Source organism: Ambystoma mexicanum, chromosome 3p (genome assembly GCF_040938575.1).
Source record: "Ambystoma mexicanum isolate Mex_15411 chromosome 3p, UKY_AmexF1_1, whole genome shotgun sequence".
Taxonomy (NCBI): Eukaryota; Metazoa; Chordata; class Amphibia; order Caudata; family Ambystomatidae; genus Ambystoma; species Ambystoma mexicanum.
This window is the reverse complement of record NC_090925.1, coordinates 542,503,822-542,522,960: the sequence shown is the minus strand read 5'-3', so window position 1 is coordinate 542,522,960 and position 19,139 is coordinate 542,503,822. Positions and strand designations below refer to the sequence as shown.

Below are 19,139 nucleotides of genomic sequence, written 5' to 3'. Positions count from 1 at the left end.
GTTGCAGTAGTCAAGCATAGACAATAGAATGAGTGATGTTGAGGCAGTTGTCAGTGGATAAGAACGGTCTACTTGTGTTGATGAGTTTTGTGGCATATCTAGCAGAACAGGAGATGACATTGATGTGGCGCAACATGCTCAAGGTGGCGTCTAGGTGGACGCCGAGCATTTTGACGACCAGGGAGATATGGCTGGTGTGGTTGTCAATGGTGAATGATTGGTAAGTTAAATCATAATAAGAAATACAAAATATCACAGTTCATTTTACAATAGACAAAATGAATCATGTATTACAATGAATCTAACAATGTATTAATTACAAATTAATTATGTATCAGAATGTAGTGACAACAAATTGAATAGTTATCATTTCCCTCCATAAAGCTATCCCATAAGGTTTCACTGTTACACAAGGGGCCATGTATTATTCCATGTACCAGCAGATGTCTCCTACACACTATAATCAACTATTCACAAGAAGTTAGAAGATATTTAACACTTTCCAAATTTTAGGAACAGCAGAGTTTACAACAATTCCTCAGGAATTTATTAATGTTCAAACTAGCTCCCTTAACTTTCATAATTTCAATGATGTTGAATTTGATTCATAAAAACTCTTGCCATTTACAACTATAAGAAAACTCGATGAGATAACTAGGCGTCACTTTGAGCTTGGCTACATATGGCAAATAGTCTCTGTGGTGCAATTTGGTTGCTAAATCAAACATTATTTGGTTCCTGTTGAGCTCATTGACGCGCCTTTTAAAATTAGTGGCAGATATCTTCTGTGAGTCCATTTTCATGTGAGTGCACCAGACTTTGCACTCAAAAGCACATCTATAGTCGTGCACGTAAATCCAACTGGGTTAATAGACGTCTCTCTCATTATCATGTGCATTACTGTGTTCTCTGGTGAGTTGACATATTTCCAAAAGAGAGTACTTCTTCATGGCTTCCTAGTAGAATAAGTGGTGAGACTATCCAATTCTGTGTTCAAATATTCTACCATAAGATTGGTGGGTAGCTGCAAAAGCATTCATAGACAATAGCCTTCCAGCTTTCTTGGTTTTCTGCTGTATCCTGTGTCCATATTTGTATCCCATACATCATACCTGGCACAATTTTGGCATTGTAGATTATTTTTAACAAATTTGCAGAGTAACCACCATGTGCTGCAGTAAAAGTTCAACTGGCCGCCAAATGTTGTTGGACACTTTTAACCCTTCCCGTTTGATAATGCCAACTTAGTTTTTGCTCTATAAGAACTCCAAAATAGTTTTAATACCAATCAATCTCCACCTGCTTCCCATTTAGTTTTCATCTATAATTGAGTCCCATATTCCTAAACCTTAGTCGAAATATCACAACCTTGTTCATGTTGGTATTGATGCTGAGACTATTCTTCTGGAAATAGCTGTAAAGTAGACTGAGCTTCTCTTGTAGCCCCTTAGGCCATCAGCATTACTCAACCGTTACAATCCTTCTCTATATAGTTTCAGAGGAGCACCTTATAACCTATAATTCAGCAGAAACATCTGCTATATAAAGATTAAATAAAGTAAGAGCTGAAATGAATCCCTGCTTTAGACAAACATAGGTGGGGTTCAGTCCTTTGGCTTAACTTGATTGACATTTTCTAACCATGACTGATGTATTATTGTGAAGTGCAATGATAATTTTCAAAAGCCCCAAGGGGATAATCCGCCTATGAAGTTTTCTACCACAATAAATCATGATTTACCGCGTCAAATCTAGAGCTGGAATCAATGAACGCTAGATAAAAAGGTTGTTGATAAGTGCACCACACAATCTCAACTGTGATAAAAAGTGCCATGACATTGACTAGAGTATTGGAGTCTTTCCTAAATACAGTCTGATTATACACAAGTATTTTGTTGGACTCAGCCCAAGCATTCAGTTCCATCAATAATATATGTGCAAATATTTTTCCAGTGGCATCCAGCATGGCTAGTATTTGGTAACTTTTGTGATCATCACGCGGCCCATGTTTGTACACAGGAACAATGTTGCTTTTAACCCAACTCCTGGCAATAATGACAGTCATGATGATTATTTGAAACAGTTGCTATGACTAGTTATGCATCGATCTTGTCCAAGTTCTTTTTTAGCACAGAAAATATATTTATCGTAGGAATACCAGTGATTAGCTTTTCCAGTTGTCATAGTCTTTTTGTCAAGAAATCTATCACACAACGAATAGTTTGAAACCTTAGTAATCAAATTCGCATATGCCACAAATGTCACAATATGCCTATTAGCTTCTTCAATTGTCAATTTATGGTTAGACTAGGGGGGCTCAGTCGCTTGTAGTGTTACCCCATCAATGGCTTGCTTTGTTCACACCCTCCCATCCCCTTTAGGGAATTCAAAAGTTGGATAGTATACCAGCAAAGTTGGAGAAATGTGGCTCAGAATGACAGCAGACCCATATATTTAGGCCATACAATGACTCGAAGTCAAAGCGTTATGGCATCGTCACATACACAAGTTCATCACACAACTTCATCAGTTAATATAAGTTAATAAACTTTAAATACGTTAGGAATTGTAGATTTGGACAATATACCATCAAAGGTGGATGCATGTGGAATGGAATAACACCTGACTCATATGAAACGTTACACAAAATCGTCACTTATACACAACTTCATCAGTGCATGAACTGCAGTGAATGGACTTCAATCACCTTGGGAATTGCAGTTTGGACAGCATACCATTAAAGTGGGCGAAATGTGGACCAGAATTACACCAGACCCATGTCTGTAGGATAAACAATGAGCCCAATTGAAAGCATTACATAAAAACCTAACTCAAAATCATCACTTATACACAACTTAACCAGTGAATAAACTTCAAACACCTTAGAAATTGCAGCTCTGGACAGTATATCATTAGGATGGGCTAAATGTGGAATGGAATGACACCAGACCCAGGTATGTCAGGCATACAGGATGACCCCAATTTAGAGCATTACAAAAAATATTACACAAACCGTAACTCATCATTTCATATTATAGGGTCGATTCCTCTGAGACCAAGTCGGGCCTCTGGTGTCTCTGACACACAGTGCAGGATTCTTTAGCTTGGTTTCCAGGCCTTATGTTTTCTCATCTACAAAGTTTTTGAAAGTAACAGTTTCCTGGTGGAAAGGTCAAAGGTATTTCCCTCCTTGCGAACCCTTCTTGGTCTGCTGTCTTTCTCCCTTTGTTCAACTGCCTTCTCGAAACTTCTACTCCTTTGTGTGCTTTGCCTCGCTCACAGTGTGCTCTTGTGCTTTGCCTTTTATCTATGTGGGGAAGTTTAATGGCATTCAGATGTGGCTGATTGTCAGTAATTGCCTGACTTCACTTGACCATAGTAGCGGGACATGTCAGGTACACTGCTCGGGTGAGAGTCTGTTTCCTCTCACACCGTGCTGTCCATGTGGAAGTGTTTGTGAAGGGAAAGGGGCGGGTAAAGTTCCCATGTACCTTACCTGTTAGGATGGGGTGAAGGTGTTACAGGGGGAGAGATACTGCATCTCGCGTTCGGTGTCCCGTTTCCACTCCCTGATGACCCATCACCCAGGTGATCCTCCCGCACTGGTCCACCCCCAGGAATTGGGCCCAAAAGCAATGGCTGTGTCCTGGCCACCTGGATTACAGATCCCCGGGGACTAGCGGGTGAGACACTTTCCGGTTTCTCATAACTTATACTGGCCCAAAAGTTGGCCTCCTCTGAGGATTCCTTCAATAAGCTGTTCAGAGGGAAACCCCACTTCATCTAGGTGATAACCATTTTTAACACTGATTAACAACTCACCTTTATGTCTTCCCCTCTGCCCCTTGGTAACAACAGACCGGATGGTATGTCTACCATCTAAGTGCATTGAGTGCACATATAGGGTTGCATGTAAAGCAATAACAGTATATATTTCCAACCTTTCTGTTTACAATGAGACTGCACCCTGGTATTTCATTGCAAAAATGAATAATGAGTGTTACCATGTCCCTTCCATTTTAGTGTGATTCAAATCAGAATCATACTCTTGCGATGCAACTTTTGCAAAATGCAGTGTATTAGCTCTATCAAATGTTGCTACCATGGTATCCATTGTGCATTGCATAGCAATCCTGGTACTGGGTTCCTGGACGGGAAGTTGTGGTATTTTCTGTTTGTACTTGTGGCAAATAGGTTGATGTCTAAAGTAGCCTTATTTTGAAAATGGATTTGAATGAATGTGTCTTCAGTTCCCACTCATGTTCCTGAGGGGTCAGTCATCTGAGGCTGTCTTTCAGGAACTCGTCCCCTTGCTGCTCTTAAAGGTACGTTGTCCTCTGTTACACTAGTGCCAAAGAAGTTGGGCTGCTAGAGAAATTGTTTGGCAATGTGTACTCACCTTTTTGTTCATGTCAAACATTACTGCGCTGTGGCAGTCCATATAAGAACACTTTACTTTTATATGTGTGTTTGGAATAATATAATATTTGAAAAGCTGCCTGGAGTTCTAGCATATTGATTTGTAACTGTGTTCATGAGCAGAAAAGTTGCCTTGGACATTCTATGACTTGACTTGTGCTCCCCACCCTGTCATGCAGAACTCTTTTTTGAGGGTCTCTTGAACTGGAGGATTTTCAAATGGGTGTCCTCTTAACATGTTTTTGAAGTGCACTAGCCACTTGACAACCTTTTTTGTGGCACCAACACTAAATCCTCCCAGTACCCTGTTGCCTGTGAACCACTCCTGAACTGGTCTCATGTTTACTCTGGCCAATAGTATTACATAGATACATGGCCTCATTACAACCTTGCCGGTATCCTGCGGCAAACCCGCCAGTATACCGGCAACGGCTGTTACCGTTTCCGGCACTCGCTCCGGCAGCATTGCCGCCAGATAACGAGTGCCAGAGGGACAGAGTAAATCCCCATTCATGGAGTGCCATAGGACTCCATGAGGGGATTTTCTGTGATTACCAAACACTGGCAATGCCGGTGCCTGTAATGAGGGCTTTGTTTGCCAGTAGGTCACCTGTCCTACCTCCAGGTTTTAGCTGCACTTTACAGGACTGCCCGATTACGGGGGTGCCCACCGGCCAACCCGTAATCAGGCGGTCCATTAAAGTGCTGGTATTCACGAATAATGGCACTTTATTACCAGATTGCCCAACTTGGAATGAGGCCCTCTGTATCTAGATCCACCCTTAGAAAACATTTGCTGTTTTACAGGATTTGGGCTTAACGTTTGCACATTGAGAATCCTAGGTGTGCTTGATGTTTTGCTTGGCAGTCTTCCCCATTGTGAATCTGTTATCTAGATATGGGTAGAATGGCCCTCCTTGCCTGCCCAAGAGAGATGTGACAACAGCTATTTCCTTTTTTAATACACTTGCTGCAGATGTTATCCCACACAGGAGGAAGTTCTTCCTCATAAGGTTGTTAGTACTATGTTGAGCAAAGGCAATATGCATGAATTTGGACTCAGGTTGACCTATTGTGTCATATTGCAGGAGGATGATAAACTAACAGTGCTGTGACTGGAGCCCTGTGCGAAGAGCTTGGGCTGAGTCACCTGATCATGGTCCAAGAGATCACAGCACATCACCCATGGGTACAGCTGTGATCACGTGTGAATGCCCAATAAAAGGTCAGAGTGGCTTCCCGCTCGGCAGTCAACGCCACCAGACTCCTGCCTGCTGTATGTTCGTCAGCGTGGCACCAGCTCTCAGTGTCAGGCAGGGGGCCTGCCCTTCAGAGCCCTTCATGAGTGTTGCCCAGCACCACTGTGTCCCCCACAACACAACTGGTGACGATGGTGGAATCCGGTCCCTACCGGTCCCAACATCAAGGGTCATAGTCTGCCCCCGCTGGCATGATGGTGAAGCTTGCTACCGGCTTGGATGAAGCCAGAGCTGGAGCAAGGAGTGAAGGGACACAGCCTGTCCCTGTCATGCAATTGGCATGGCGAGACTCGCTCCTGCAGCCCTCTCCACCGTCAACCTCCCAGAAGTGGGCGATGACTGCCAGCCTCCCCGGCATGCATCAGATTTGCTGGCCTCCCCGGCATACAACGGATCCGCCGGCCGCCCCGGCATGCAAAGGATCTGCCGGCCTCCCCGGCACAGCACTGACAGCCGGCCTCCCCCATGTGCAGCTCGCCATTGGCCCACGGCCACAGACCATCTCCTGCCATTGATGGGCACTGCAAGAACTGCAGCATAACTACTCCCGATGGAGATGCTTTCACAGCTCCGCCGCCTACCCTAAACAAGTGCAGCCCTGGATGGGGGGAGCCCTGACAGTGGGGTGGCCCATGACTGCTGCATCAATGAAACACAACCACACCTGAGGAATGAGAATGTGGCACAGCCCCACCATCACCACCACTGCCTTCTGCTGTTGGACCTCTGCCTCACCCAAGCACCCTCAGGCAAAGTACTCCTGCCAGCAAGAGCATATGAACAGCATGGCCAAGACGCGCTGTCAGCAGTGACTCCTGCCAGTGAGAGCCCTCAGTGCCCGCAAGAACAACCAATAAACAGCGACGCGGATGTCAGTCTGTTTTCCTGCATGATTGCGCTCAATATGGACTCAGCAATCTTGCTGCTGCTGTTAGCCCTGCCCCACTTTTCCTGGACTGACAAGGAGCAGTCTCCCCAAAAGGAACAAGCTGCCCATGTGGCTCCCGGTAACCCCGGGTGCGTCTTTTCCAGCCAGTGGGGCATAGTCCTCACCCCTACTCCCCTACACTAATAAAGTTTTGCCTGAGGCTATGCTCAACATCCCCATGGGCTGATTTTGAAATCTAGTAATTGTGTATGTATTGATGCCCCATATTTGTATTGGTGTTTTACCCCACTGCTCCCAAATCGATCGGTTGTTAGTGTATTTGTTGTGAATGTGCTCCCATGTCGTTGTTTTAGTTTATACCCATGGAATCAAATGTTGTGACTAAAGCCCTGTGCCGAGGACTCGCGCTGGCCTACCTGATCGTGGTACAAGTGATCACAGTACGTCACCCACGGGTACGGCTATGATCACGGGGTAATGCCTAATAAAAAGGCCAATCGGCTTCCTGCTTGGCAGTCAATGCCACCAGACTCCACCCTGCTGGGCATTCTTCAGTGCGGCACCAGCGCTACATGTCAGGCAGAGGGCCTGCCCTGAAGTGCCCTTCATGAGTGTTGCCCAGCACCGCTGGGCACCCCCACAACAAACAGGAGGGAGTGTTACATTGAATATGTCCTGGTATGTGAACTATTTCCTGTCATGGCTTCCTGGCATGTGATATAATATTCGGTGAGTTTACTTGTATTTCCTTGACATTAGACAATTTGGAGGAGCTTGTGCACATCAAAGTCAAAACAAAAAAGATCCAGGGCGAGCAGGGGTATTGATAACATTGATAGGGAAAGACTGAGACGGGGTCTGGAAACGTAAACCAGCTACATTATCAAAGCAGGCAGGGAATACCCCAACTATGTGGAGGTGCCAACCTTGTCTGGACAATGTCTATGTAGCTGCCACTGAATACATTTATATTTATATTTGTATTTGTATGGTTCAATATTTTACAATGGGTTTCTCTACCTTTTTTACAATGTTTATATTCAATGTATGTATGATCGCTGAGTTCGGCAGCACCTGTTCGGGCACCTGTTTCTGTAATGATCAGTAGGCAGCAACAGAGCACCTGGCAGTGATGGGATTGAGGGTGAAAGTACAATTATATGACAGATGAAGGTAAGGAATGATGGGTCTATCGCTTACAGCGCAGGCTGGAGGGTACATGTTTTTCTATGTGTAAGCGAGATGCTAAATAGTACTCAGGGTAGGAGGACTCCATCCCACACACCCGCTGAGGTCCAACAACTAGCTAGGAGCTGTTATGGGTGGGTCTTACATGCCTTACTAGTTTGGAGCAGATTTGTCAGTGGCTGAGAGAAGTCACATGTCTAGGCAATTAGATGGGAGAGGAAAGGTAAGGATTTCACTTTGATATGCAAAACAGAAGATCATAAGGCCGTTCTAGAGTTTGAGGGTCTGTGTCTCAGCACCGATAGTGCTGGGGTATATTCCAGAGATTTTTGTCTTTGGCATGAAGAGTTCTGATGCCAGATTATGACTATATTTTCTGCCGATGTAGGGTAAATTCAAGCTACGCAATCATAGGGATGAGGATGGATAATAAGGATGGACAATCCTCAAGAGGTAGCCTGCGGTGTGCCCGTGTCCAGGGTTCAGGCAAGGTGGGATCATTGCCATATCTGTAGCCAGTGTAGTAAGTTCAGTGTCAGTAGGATGTGGCCCTGACACTTAACACCAAATATGAAGTACAGTGCATTATTTTGGACTCTTTTTACCTTTAATGGGGACTTATTTGTGAGCCTTGTCTAAATGCTGTATGAGTGGTCAAACAGAAATCACTTTCAGAACTACTGTCATTTTGTGATGGCACTACAAGGGTAGGAGGTATTGTGGATCATACATTGAGCATGTGAATTTTCAAACAATAACTGAGCATATATAAATACAGGGAGTCTCTAGTCCAGTACACCCCATTCATTTGAATGCTTGTGTAAGCCACGGGAGCATTGTATATCTTGTTTTTAAATTAGTAGGAGATACTCTTGCAATTCACCACTGCTTGATAGCAGACATCGTGGGCAAGGAGTCAGTGCAGGTGAATTGTAAGGGAGACTGGACTGATGTATAAGCTGTTTGTTTTATGGCCATTTCTCCACTGCCAGTTTGTCTGCAGCTAGTGTTGCACGTGGTTTCGACATAATGTAACATAGGGATGCTTCCTAGATTGCTCATAAAGGGGGACGTGCATCTGCGTGCTGTAAGCACACGTGTGCAAGCCTTATGCAGACTGTGGTCGGAGGGGGCAGATAAGTATTATACAGGGTCAGCGACAGGGCTCAGCCATGGGGTACCCCACAGGGGATAATGGAAGGTCTGGGGAGTCCATATTCCAGCAGAACCAGATTGGTGTGATTTAGTAAAAGGATTTGAACCAAATGAGTGTCTTATTTTTCATTCCTGTTCAAGAAGCACAGTATCAAACGCTGCTGCAGTAGAACTAGTGCAAATGCTTTTCCTTGACCCTGGCCAGTAATCTTGTGTGCGTGTATGTCCAGGAAGGCGGCTTTAATGTCTCTCTGCAATCAGAAACCAGATCGGAAATCACACAAAGGCAGAAGATGGTCCTCTGTGATGCAAGGAATTCTAGAGAAGGACCAGTAGTTTGCAGCGATTTAAGGGGTCCACTTTTCATTTCTTTAGGAGTGGTGTGATTGTTGCTTTTTCCAAGAAATGCCTATTGAATGTGTGCATGCAACTGAGGGCCAACTTAATCAAGTGATCTCACACATTTCAAATGTAGTTTGATAGCACACAGATTATGATCCACTTATGAAAAAAACTAGGAATCACCAGTCACCACATACTCTTTGATCCTTGTACAAGAATGGGTGAGGGAATGCTATGTTGGCCCAAATGGCTCCAAAATGGAAATGCACCTGCGATATCCCCGTGGGCTTTAGCAGGTCTAAAAATGAAGGCAGATTCCATAGAAATCCATTCGTTTTAAGCCGGCATGTAAATCGCATGAAACGCACTGACGCGGTGGAGGAGACTAGCACGTCAGAGCACGTATCTCTGCTCAGTGCCCCTCCTCCGCCTTCTCAATTATATGATATACGATTTGATATTTTATTTGTATCGTGCTCGTACACAAGTGTTTCAGACAAAGCAAGGGAGGGGAAACGGGAAAACAACAACAACGATCTTATTAGGCCCAGTGACATTGAGAACGGGCAAGTGCATGGGAAAGGGAAAGGGGAAAAGTGCATGGAAAGGGGGAGAGTGGAAAGTGCGGAGCAGAGGAGAACAGAAAAAATAATAATACATAAAAGAAAAATAAATAAAAAGTTAATGGAGGCAATAAACAGTGGTAGTGCAGCCAGCAAGTGGCAAGTGCTGTGCTTACGGCAGCAGACTGGGTAAGTCTGATAAGTGCAGAAAAAGAAGAAAATGTGGGTTGGGGACTGTATGGATACAGATACAGTCCCCTGTGCAAGCGGTGGCCAGGCAGCAGTGCAGGTGGGTGGCAGGGTGAGCACCTGGGCACAGGGGACAGAGGGAGGCCAGGTGCACAGTGCCAGGAGAGAGCAGATCAACAGGGGAGAGGGGGAGTGAAGGCAGACGCAAAGAGGAAGGTATTGAGGTGCTTCCGGAACCATAGATGGTTCTCCTCAAGTTTCAGAGTGGCAGGGAGGCTGTTCCAAAGGGAAGCCCAGCCAAAGACAGAGATCTACCCCAGCTTGTTTCTTTGAAAAACGACTGACCCTGAGGGAGTTAGAGGTAGAAGAGCGAAGAGCGAGAGAGGGGAGGTATTTACGGAGGGATAGCTGAAGGTATTTTGGACCCAGGCCCCAGTACGCCTTGTGGACAAGGCAGAGGGTTTTGAATTTAATCCTTGCATCATCTGGGAGTCAATGGAGAGATTTCAGAGCTGGAGAGATATGATCCCAGGGCTTGAGGCCAAGGACATGACTTGCAGTCCTGTTCTGGATTAGATGCAGAGGACGGAGAGTAGAGGCAGGTAGATTTAGAAAGAGGCTGTTAAAATAGTCCAATCTATGGAAAACCAGAGCTTGGGAAACAGTGAGCTTCTGGGGAAGGAGAGGAAAGGCAGAGTACCTCTGAGGAGGTGCAACAGCAGGAAGTTTGACTTTTTAGAGACATCAGAGATGTGGGCAGAGAAGAAAAGTGTGGAGCAGTAAAATGGGAAGAGCAGGAAATGACGTCAAACATCCCGCCTTGCTTTTATGTACCATTTCCCCCTCTCTGCCCCATTTAAAATGAGGTTGTAAGAGTGCCCCCTTGAGACATAAATATACTGCTTAAACATGGACTTGTTTAGCCACATGGCATAGCAAGCCCTGTGGGAACGCTGAGCAAAGGTTTTTTGGCCAAACAGTTAAATAATGCGATCAGACAGATAGATTTGATTTGTACAAAAGTGAAAAAGGTAGTCTATTTTAGGGTCTCTTCGATTCTACACCTGAATGTTTGTATTTATTTTACTCAACAGTGTTTTACAACTGCAATGCAGAATCTCTCCTGCCAGACTCTCAGCTACATAGAGCTCACACAGTGTGATATGCAAGAGGCTTACTTGTGTTGACCACAGCTGCAGCAGCATAGCCCTGGACTGCATCTCCTCGCCCACCCCCAGGCTCTCCAAGTGCCTTTGGTAGCTTTCTAGCCAGGAACTTCGATTTGATTTAAAATTCAGCTTTTTTACAGACAGTAGCTCCCAGAGACGGTTCTGGGCACTTGCCATCTCCTTTTTCTCTTCTGCATGGAAAGAAAAAATGATGTTAGAACCTTGAAAGACTGATTATCCTTCCATGGCAGGAGATACAAGACACTAAACAAATGACCACTGACACAAAATAAAATAGATGGGTAATGCAGCATGTACTAAGGAACTGTGCTCTGAGAAGAGAGGAGAATTACACATTAATACAGGTATTAATTGTAAAAAACGATACTTACACTGTTTATATTTCTTTGCAACTCTGAGTTTATATTGTCTGATATTAAAATGTATTTTCGTTATGTTATTGTGTATGGAGATTGCACTAGAGCACTGTCACTAAAGGCAGAGGTCTGCAGGCCCTAGCGGGGTCGGAGGAGGGTGCATATTAGAAGGTGCTTATGAGCAGGTTGTGGCTAATGCTATGTTCCAGAAAAGGAAGGTTAAAGGTTTCTTACAGAAGGAGAGATGGGGCCTCATTACGATGTTGGCGGTAGCCGTGCCTGCTGCCAGAGTCGTTTTTTTACCGGCACCCGCAATGGGGATGTACCGGGGCATTCCAACCCCGGCAGACCCGGTACATCCCCATTGCCGGGTCCCAGTAATAATTACTCCCCATTCCCATTCGAGTCCTATAGGGACGAGTTCTGCTTGCGGGTGCCTTTCCACCTGCCAGATCTGAGCTGGTGGGCCTACCGGCACCCGCGAGCAGAGCATGTCGAATGCACCAGCACCATTCGTGATCCAAGCAGATACAAGCATTAGAATTACGATTACGGTGAGTAATGTATCCCTTCTGAGGCTTGTGGAATCTGCTTAGATCACATGCTGTGCATAGATTAGCGAGCAGTGTTAGAAGAAGGAGGGGGAAGTGAGAAGGGTCATGAGCAAATAAATGTGTTAGAACCGCTTGTCCCACTTGAGTATCTGTCTTGGAATGAGTGTCAATGCAATAGCGCTGAGTAAAGGTGTGAATAGAGCTCCATGTAGCTGCTTTGCAAATGGTGTCAAGGAGTAAATTTGCAATGAAAGCCAGTGTGGCCCCAGTGCCTCTTGTAGAGTGGGCCCTTGGCGTAAAAGGCAGAGTTTTATCTGAATGGGAGTAACACAGCTGGATATATTTGACTATCCATTTTGAGATGGCACCTCCAGAGACGCGATCTCCTTCTCTGACTGTAGCTATGGAGACGAACAATTGATCTGTCTTTCTTAGCGGTCTAGTCTTGTCTACGTAGTAGAGGACTGCTTTCCGCATATCTAGTGTGTGTAGTTTCACCTCAGCAGAGCTCTAGGGTTCTTGGAAGAAGGCCGGTAGCTCAATGGACTGGTTAAAATGGAATTTTGAAATGTACTTAGGTGAGAACCTAGCGTGAGTTTGTAGAACAAGTTTATCCTTATAAACAGTAAAGAAAGGATCCTGCACTGACAGAGCCTGAATCTCGCTGACCCTTCTTATGGATGCAATGGCTACTAAGAAGTCAGTTTTATAGGTCAGGTGTTTGAGACTAGCTTTATGCATGGTGAGTTTAGCAAGCACCACATTAAGGTCCCATTATGGTGGTGGGTTCGAAATTGGAGGGTGGAGTCTCTTTACCCCTTCCATAAAGGCTTTATCCACTGGTTCTTTCCACCACGACATTCTGTTATGGGAGGTGGTGAAGGCTGACAGCGCCGCCAGGTGTACCTTGAGTGAATTAAATACCAACCCTGCGTCCAGCAGGTGGAGCATGTAGGTGACAATATTGGAAGGAGTCCAATCAACTGGGTTGATTTGTTTATTTTGGCACCAAATAACGAATCTCTTCTATTTATCAAAGTAACAGTGTCTTGTGTATGGTTTCCTTGATTCTTTTAGGATATCCATGCATCTCTGTGGTAGATTGAGATGGCCAAACTCTATGACATCAGGAGCCATGCTGACAAGTTCTTCGAGCTGGGTTGAGGATGCACTGTTTGTCCTTTGTGCTGGGAAAGTAGGTTGTACCAGCACAGAGTCTGATGGGTTCGCACACTGCCAGTTTGCGCAGGTGCGGGAACCACGGTTGTCTCACCCACATGGGAGCAACTAGGATGAGCGTCATCAATTCCCTGTGCATCTTGTTGACCACCTTCCTCAACAGAAGGTTTGGTGGAAAAGCGTAGGCAAACATCCCCGACCAGTTCATCCATAGAGCATTCCCCATGGAACCTGGCTGGGGGTACCTAGATGCAAATCCTGGGCATTGTCTGTTTTTGCTTGTGGTGAATAGGTCTATAGTGGGGAAACCCCACTGTGAGAAGAGGTCTCCTACGACTTCTTCGTGTAGACACCATTCGTGTTCTTCCGGGAGGGAATCTCTGCTCAAAGTTTCCGCTAGTGAATTGAGATCTCCTGGAACATGATGAGATGACAGGTAAATGTTCCGTCTGAGTGGCCATGTCCAAATTTTCTGGGCAAGCCTGGACAGATTTGGCGAACGAGTACCCCCTTGTTTGTTTATGTAAAACATCGCTGTCATGCTGTCTGTTAAGATCTGCACTGACAGGTTCAACAGATGGGGTTTGAATGCTCGAATCGCTCTGAAGTCTGCCAGAAGTTCTAGCAGATTGATGTGATTCTTGCCCACTGTGTGAGACCAGAGACCCTGGGCTTTGTGGTGAAGGAGGTGTGCTCCCCACCCCAACAGGGATGCATCTGTAGTGACTACCGCCTGTATCTCTGGGTCGTAAAAGGGTTTCCCCTTTGACAGATTCTCTCTTGTCCACCAGCGAAGACTCTCTACTAGTGTTGGCGAAACCACCACTAGATCATCCCACTGACCACTTGCCTGAGACCACTGTTTCGCCAACCATTCCTGCATGGGTCGCATGCGTAGGCGCGCATGGGGATCCAGATAAATACATGACGCTATTATGCCTAGCAAACACATCACTTTGCGCACCCTTATCTGGCAGCCGGCCTGATATTGAGGAATTTACAGTAGTAGATTCCAAATTCTTTCCTCTGATGGAAAGGCCAACCCCTCTAGAGTGTTTAGGGCAGCTCCTAGGAATGGTTTGGAGGTGCTTGGTACCAGGCTTGATTTTTTCTCGTTGATTGAGAAACAATTCGAAGAGGAGGTTGATCGTTCTTTGGATATTGGATCTGCAAATTACTGGGGTCTCCCCCGTGATGAGCCAGTCATCCAGGTAAGGGTACCCTGGGATTGCCTCCCTGCGTAGTTGCGCCGCCACCACTGCCAGTACCTTGGTGAATACACTTGGAGCTAAGGCTATAACGAAGGGCAGCACCTTGAACTGGTAGTGCTGACTGTCCACCTTGAAGCGTAAGAATCTTCTGTGCACTGGGAACTGGAAATATGAAAATAAGCATCTTTCGTGTCCAATGTTGCCATGTAATCTCCTCTTTTTAGGAGGGGGATTACCTCTTGGAGTGTAGTCATGCGAAATTTGGGCACATGGTTAGATCTTTTTTTGGCACAAGGAAGTAAGTTGAATAAATACCCTTGTTTACCTGGTTGCCTGGGATGAGTTCTATCGCATCCTTTGCGAGAAGATTGACAATCTCCTCGAGGAGGATCTTTTGGTGGTCCAGGGAGTGTATTCTTTGTCTTGGAGGGTGGTTGCGGGGGTGCTCCAACAGTTCGATGCAGTATCCCGCAGACACTGTGGACAGCACCCATCTGTCCGAGGTGATCCCTTCCCATGCTTGGGTGAAGGTGGAAATGCACCCCCCTACTGGGGATGCATGGGAAGGGACTGCCTCTCCCTCTACCACGGTCCCTCTTGTTACCTCTGGCATAACTTTGGGTAGTTTGTTGGTTGCCACCCCATGATGTACCTTGCCCCGTGAGTAATTAGAACCCCTCTGGGAATTTTGGCCGTGTGAGCGACAAAAATTATTATTCCCACTTTGGTTCGTGGGTTTGTTAGTTAATTATCCCAGGGACCTTAGGGTATCGTATTCCTCTTGGGCAGTTTGTGATGTCATCTTTGATGTCCTGGGTGTTAGTCTTAGCAGTGCACGGTGGTGGCACGAGCTATGGTTGCTTAGCTTACCATAACTTGCGAATTTCAGGGATTTTTCGGTTTTACCATAACGTCCCTTTAACAAAGTTTTTCACTGAATATATATATATATATATATATATATATATATATATATATATATATATATATATATATATATATATATATATATTAACCCTTTTTTTAGGGGTAGCAAGGTAGACCACAGGGGTAGCAAGGGAGACCAAAGGGGTCAACGGTGCGACCCCTGGCAACACCCAAATGACTTCCCTGCTTCTTATCCAGAATGATGCCCAGAATCCTCACCATGGTGGCAGGAGTATGGAAGGATCACCTTGTGGGAGGCCATATATCTGCAGGGCTTGCCCACTGGGGAAGCCTATCAGTATCATCTTGGTTTAGATGGACTATGCTTCAAAATGTTTGCACTGACCGGGTGGTCAATCGATAAAATACATTACGTGAAGGTTAGAATGAGGTTTGTGGAGCTTAGAAGCACTTCAAACATCAGTTGCCTATCATGCAAATAGCTGTATGTGTTTGCAATGGATAGTCGAATCAACCAGAGAGAAATGTTCACATTAAAAAGAAGTGGAGAGCCAGCTGAGTCCTGCATGGCCCCACAGTCCTAATCTGTGTCTGGAGATTCAAAAGGGGGCATTAGGATTTGGTTTTCTGATTGCAAGTACTTGATCTATTCACGTGCATTAGTCTGGATGACCAGAGTTTCCTAATCTCTGAGGGGGTTGCTCTGGGCAACAGCATCAAATACCTCACAGAAGAACAGCAGCAATAAGGCCAGGACACCGCCCAAGTCCACCTCCAGCGTTAGATCCACTACAATAGAGGTCCTCATTGATTATTCTCCATGGAGTGAATTTGCATTGAAATTGGGGTGTCCTCAAACTGGAGGTTTACATAAAACACCTGACCCACAAATATCTGGGAGCATACATATCACTACAGGAGGAAACAGGGGAACAGCGCTCACACCAGCTGAATTAAATGTGTCTTCAAAACTCGTTCGACCATAAGGCACTTTAAACATTCAACTGCATTCATGTTCAGTTTTCATTTAATTTAATCATTGAAAGTAGTGCATTGGTTCCACCTTTAACTTATTGAAATAATAAACACATAACACACAAACAATGCTCACATAGTGATTAATAACCATGGATCGGCATCACCATAAACAGCATTCAAATCAAAAGTGATTAGATTATAGTTTGTGAATTTAAAACTATCCAGTCTCCTCTACTTTTGTAACCTGACCTACTATGAATATAATGCTCCATCACAAAAAGGTCTTTATACATGATTGTAGAAATACCAAATGAATGTAATCCACCGCACATATACATTTGACAGGGAGGATAGCTCACAAGTTAAGCACTCATGTCTAACATGGGGCCAGCCTGCATTTTGAAAGTTCACATTGCCCCCAGGGTCTACTTAGACTTTCTTTTGGTCATGGTTAATGCATTGGATAATAGTAGCAGATACAAGAACAGTGCTAAGAAAAGGGCGAAGTCCAGCATGAAGTGCTGTATGAAAACTCTATATTCTTATTATTGCACAGCGCTCAGCATGTTTACAGATATACATGTTGAAGTATTCCCTATTTTCTCTAGATCAATGTGAATTGTATTCCCCTATTTACAAAATAGTCTAACTCCCTTTTGCAAGTGATATTTTCATTTTCATTGAAGAAGGTATTGCTCCTGACAATTTCCTATGTATTGCAGTATATGTTCTATAACTGTAATAAAGCTGTTTAGTTGATTCCATTGATTCATTGTGGACTCACCTGCTATGCTAGTGTCTGCTTTATTGCACCATCCTTCCTTATTTCCAGCAGGTTCGGCCTGTTGGAGCCTCAAAACTTAGCTGCATCAACTGTCCCCCTAGAGGTTTGCTCAGCTTGAGGGCCAGTCAGCCACCTCAGGCGACAGCATCAGGGTACCCCTGGAGTACCTTGTGAAACAGCAAATCTATCTCCATTTGTAGGAAGAGAGGGCTCTGAATTTTAGCCAAGGCTTTCAATTTTAACTAAGGATCCAAATTTCAACAAAGATGAAAACTGATCCAATTTGTGAACACGGGTGTGAGACTCAGGCATGAAGCTTTGGGTTCAATCTAGTATATGTCAGTATTTAAAATGAACATAGCACATGTCAGCTAAATGGGAGGTTTGAATTTGGCAATGCATTACAGCTGATGTTATCGTGACACACCACATACACAGTTATGGACTCAGTGCAATGAAGAATAAACTAACATGCACTAATCCTACTAATACCTCGAAACACTAACTTGTCCCATTAGAAATATTCAAGGCAGATCAGTCCATAGCCCTGTGTTGCAAAATATTGGTGCAACATATTGATGAAAATCCAGTTAATTCTAAAAGAGAATAAATGTGCAGGATGGAAGGTGAGGTTGCAAGGAAGATTTGAGCTAAGTGAGGTATAAAGTTAAGCTGTTCAAAGTAGCTCCATTGTTCATGTTCGTTCTGCCAAATATCAGCGCAGAGATGTAACCTTTTGCTTCCATTTTCCTTCTTCCTGCATAACAGTCAAAAGAGCCAGGCTGATCAAGTGCCTTCTGTAACATTCCAGTGAGTTGGTTTGTCAGTGCGAGGTGGTTCTTATTAGCACATGACATCACCTCAAGGGCAGTATTTTCTTACATGTTATGTAGGCAAACACACATTCATGGGAGGTCACTGAAGAACCATCAGTCAGAAGGCTGGGTCTCTCTAGGGCACTCTCTCTCTGGCTGTGGAAGTGTGCTGCATTGCTGGCAGGCAGGCAGGCTGGCACAGAAGGCTTCGCTGAGTTCATTCATGCCAAGCGGGGAGAGAAGAAGATAAGGAAACTTGCCGTGCAGGCTGTCCAGGCAGCTGGGTGGGAGTACCGCTTTGTAGTCCGTGGGCACAAAGAATCAATCATTATTTTTGGTAACATTCTAGTGGAAATTGAGATGTGTGTTGATTTGCCTTGTGAGTGCATTCTGTAGGCAGTTGCAGCCAGGAAAGGTAGGGTCACTTTTAGAAATGTAGACATTCCATATAACAAGTGTCAAATATAGCTGGAGCTTTCTTTAAGTGGCGAAATACAAATACCATGTTCCAAGGCCTCTTGATAACATTGTTTTGAAGTTCATCACTAAAAGAAGGGTGTGAAGACAGTTATGAGAAAAAGCTATTTACCATGGGGGAACTTTATTAATGAAATATGTGGCTTCGTTTATTTTCATTTTGAATCACAGGGGATGTCATGAGAAGAACTCAGTGCATTACAGATTTTGTTTGTATATTCTTTGAAGGTGCATCAGCCTCAGACTACTTATGTGTCCTAGTCTCTTGTAATAATATACTGACAGTTGTGAACCAAATGGTAATTGCATCTTACCGCAGGTGGCATTCCTATTTTACCGCTTGTGGTACAATGCATAACAAAGTTGGCAACTGTGAATTGGGTCCACCTCAGGGGCTGTTTATATGAACAACAGCATTCGGGTGTCCTGGTAAGTGTATGCTGGTTTACCGCCAAAGTGGTATTGTAGATAAAATACCACTTGATAATAAAATTGTGATTTAGGGTGCACCAGGTTCGGTTTTGGCTTACCACTCATGAACCTGATATAAAAATATCAGGACGTCTTATATCTATGCTCACCACTAAACCACAAAACACCCCAACATGCTCACCAAAAATACTGCAAAATACCTCTAACACATTGCAGGAGTGTTGGGGTGGCACCATCGTTGTGCTTTTCCCAAAGCAGCTTAAGTTATTTC

At 44.6% G+C, this 19,139-nt stretch overlaps 1 protein-coding gene across 4 annotated transcripts in view; it reads right to left on the bottom strand.

Moving 5' to 3' along the window:
• Positions 1-19,139, bottom strand: part of PTGIS (prostaglandin I2 synthase) — a 552,295-nt gene that overhangs the window by 164,835 nt on the left and 368,321 nt on the right. For all 4 annotated transcript variants that reach the window (XM_069651268.1, XM_069651270.1, XM_069651269.1 and 1 more), the window contains one exon: positions 11,183-11,364. In XM_069651268.1, the coding sequence (XP_069507369.1) occupies positions 11,183-11,364 (182 nt within the window). The remainder of the gene's footprint in view (positions 1-11,182; positions 11,365-19,139) is intronic.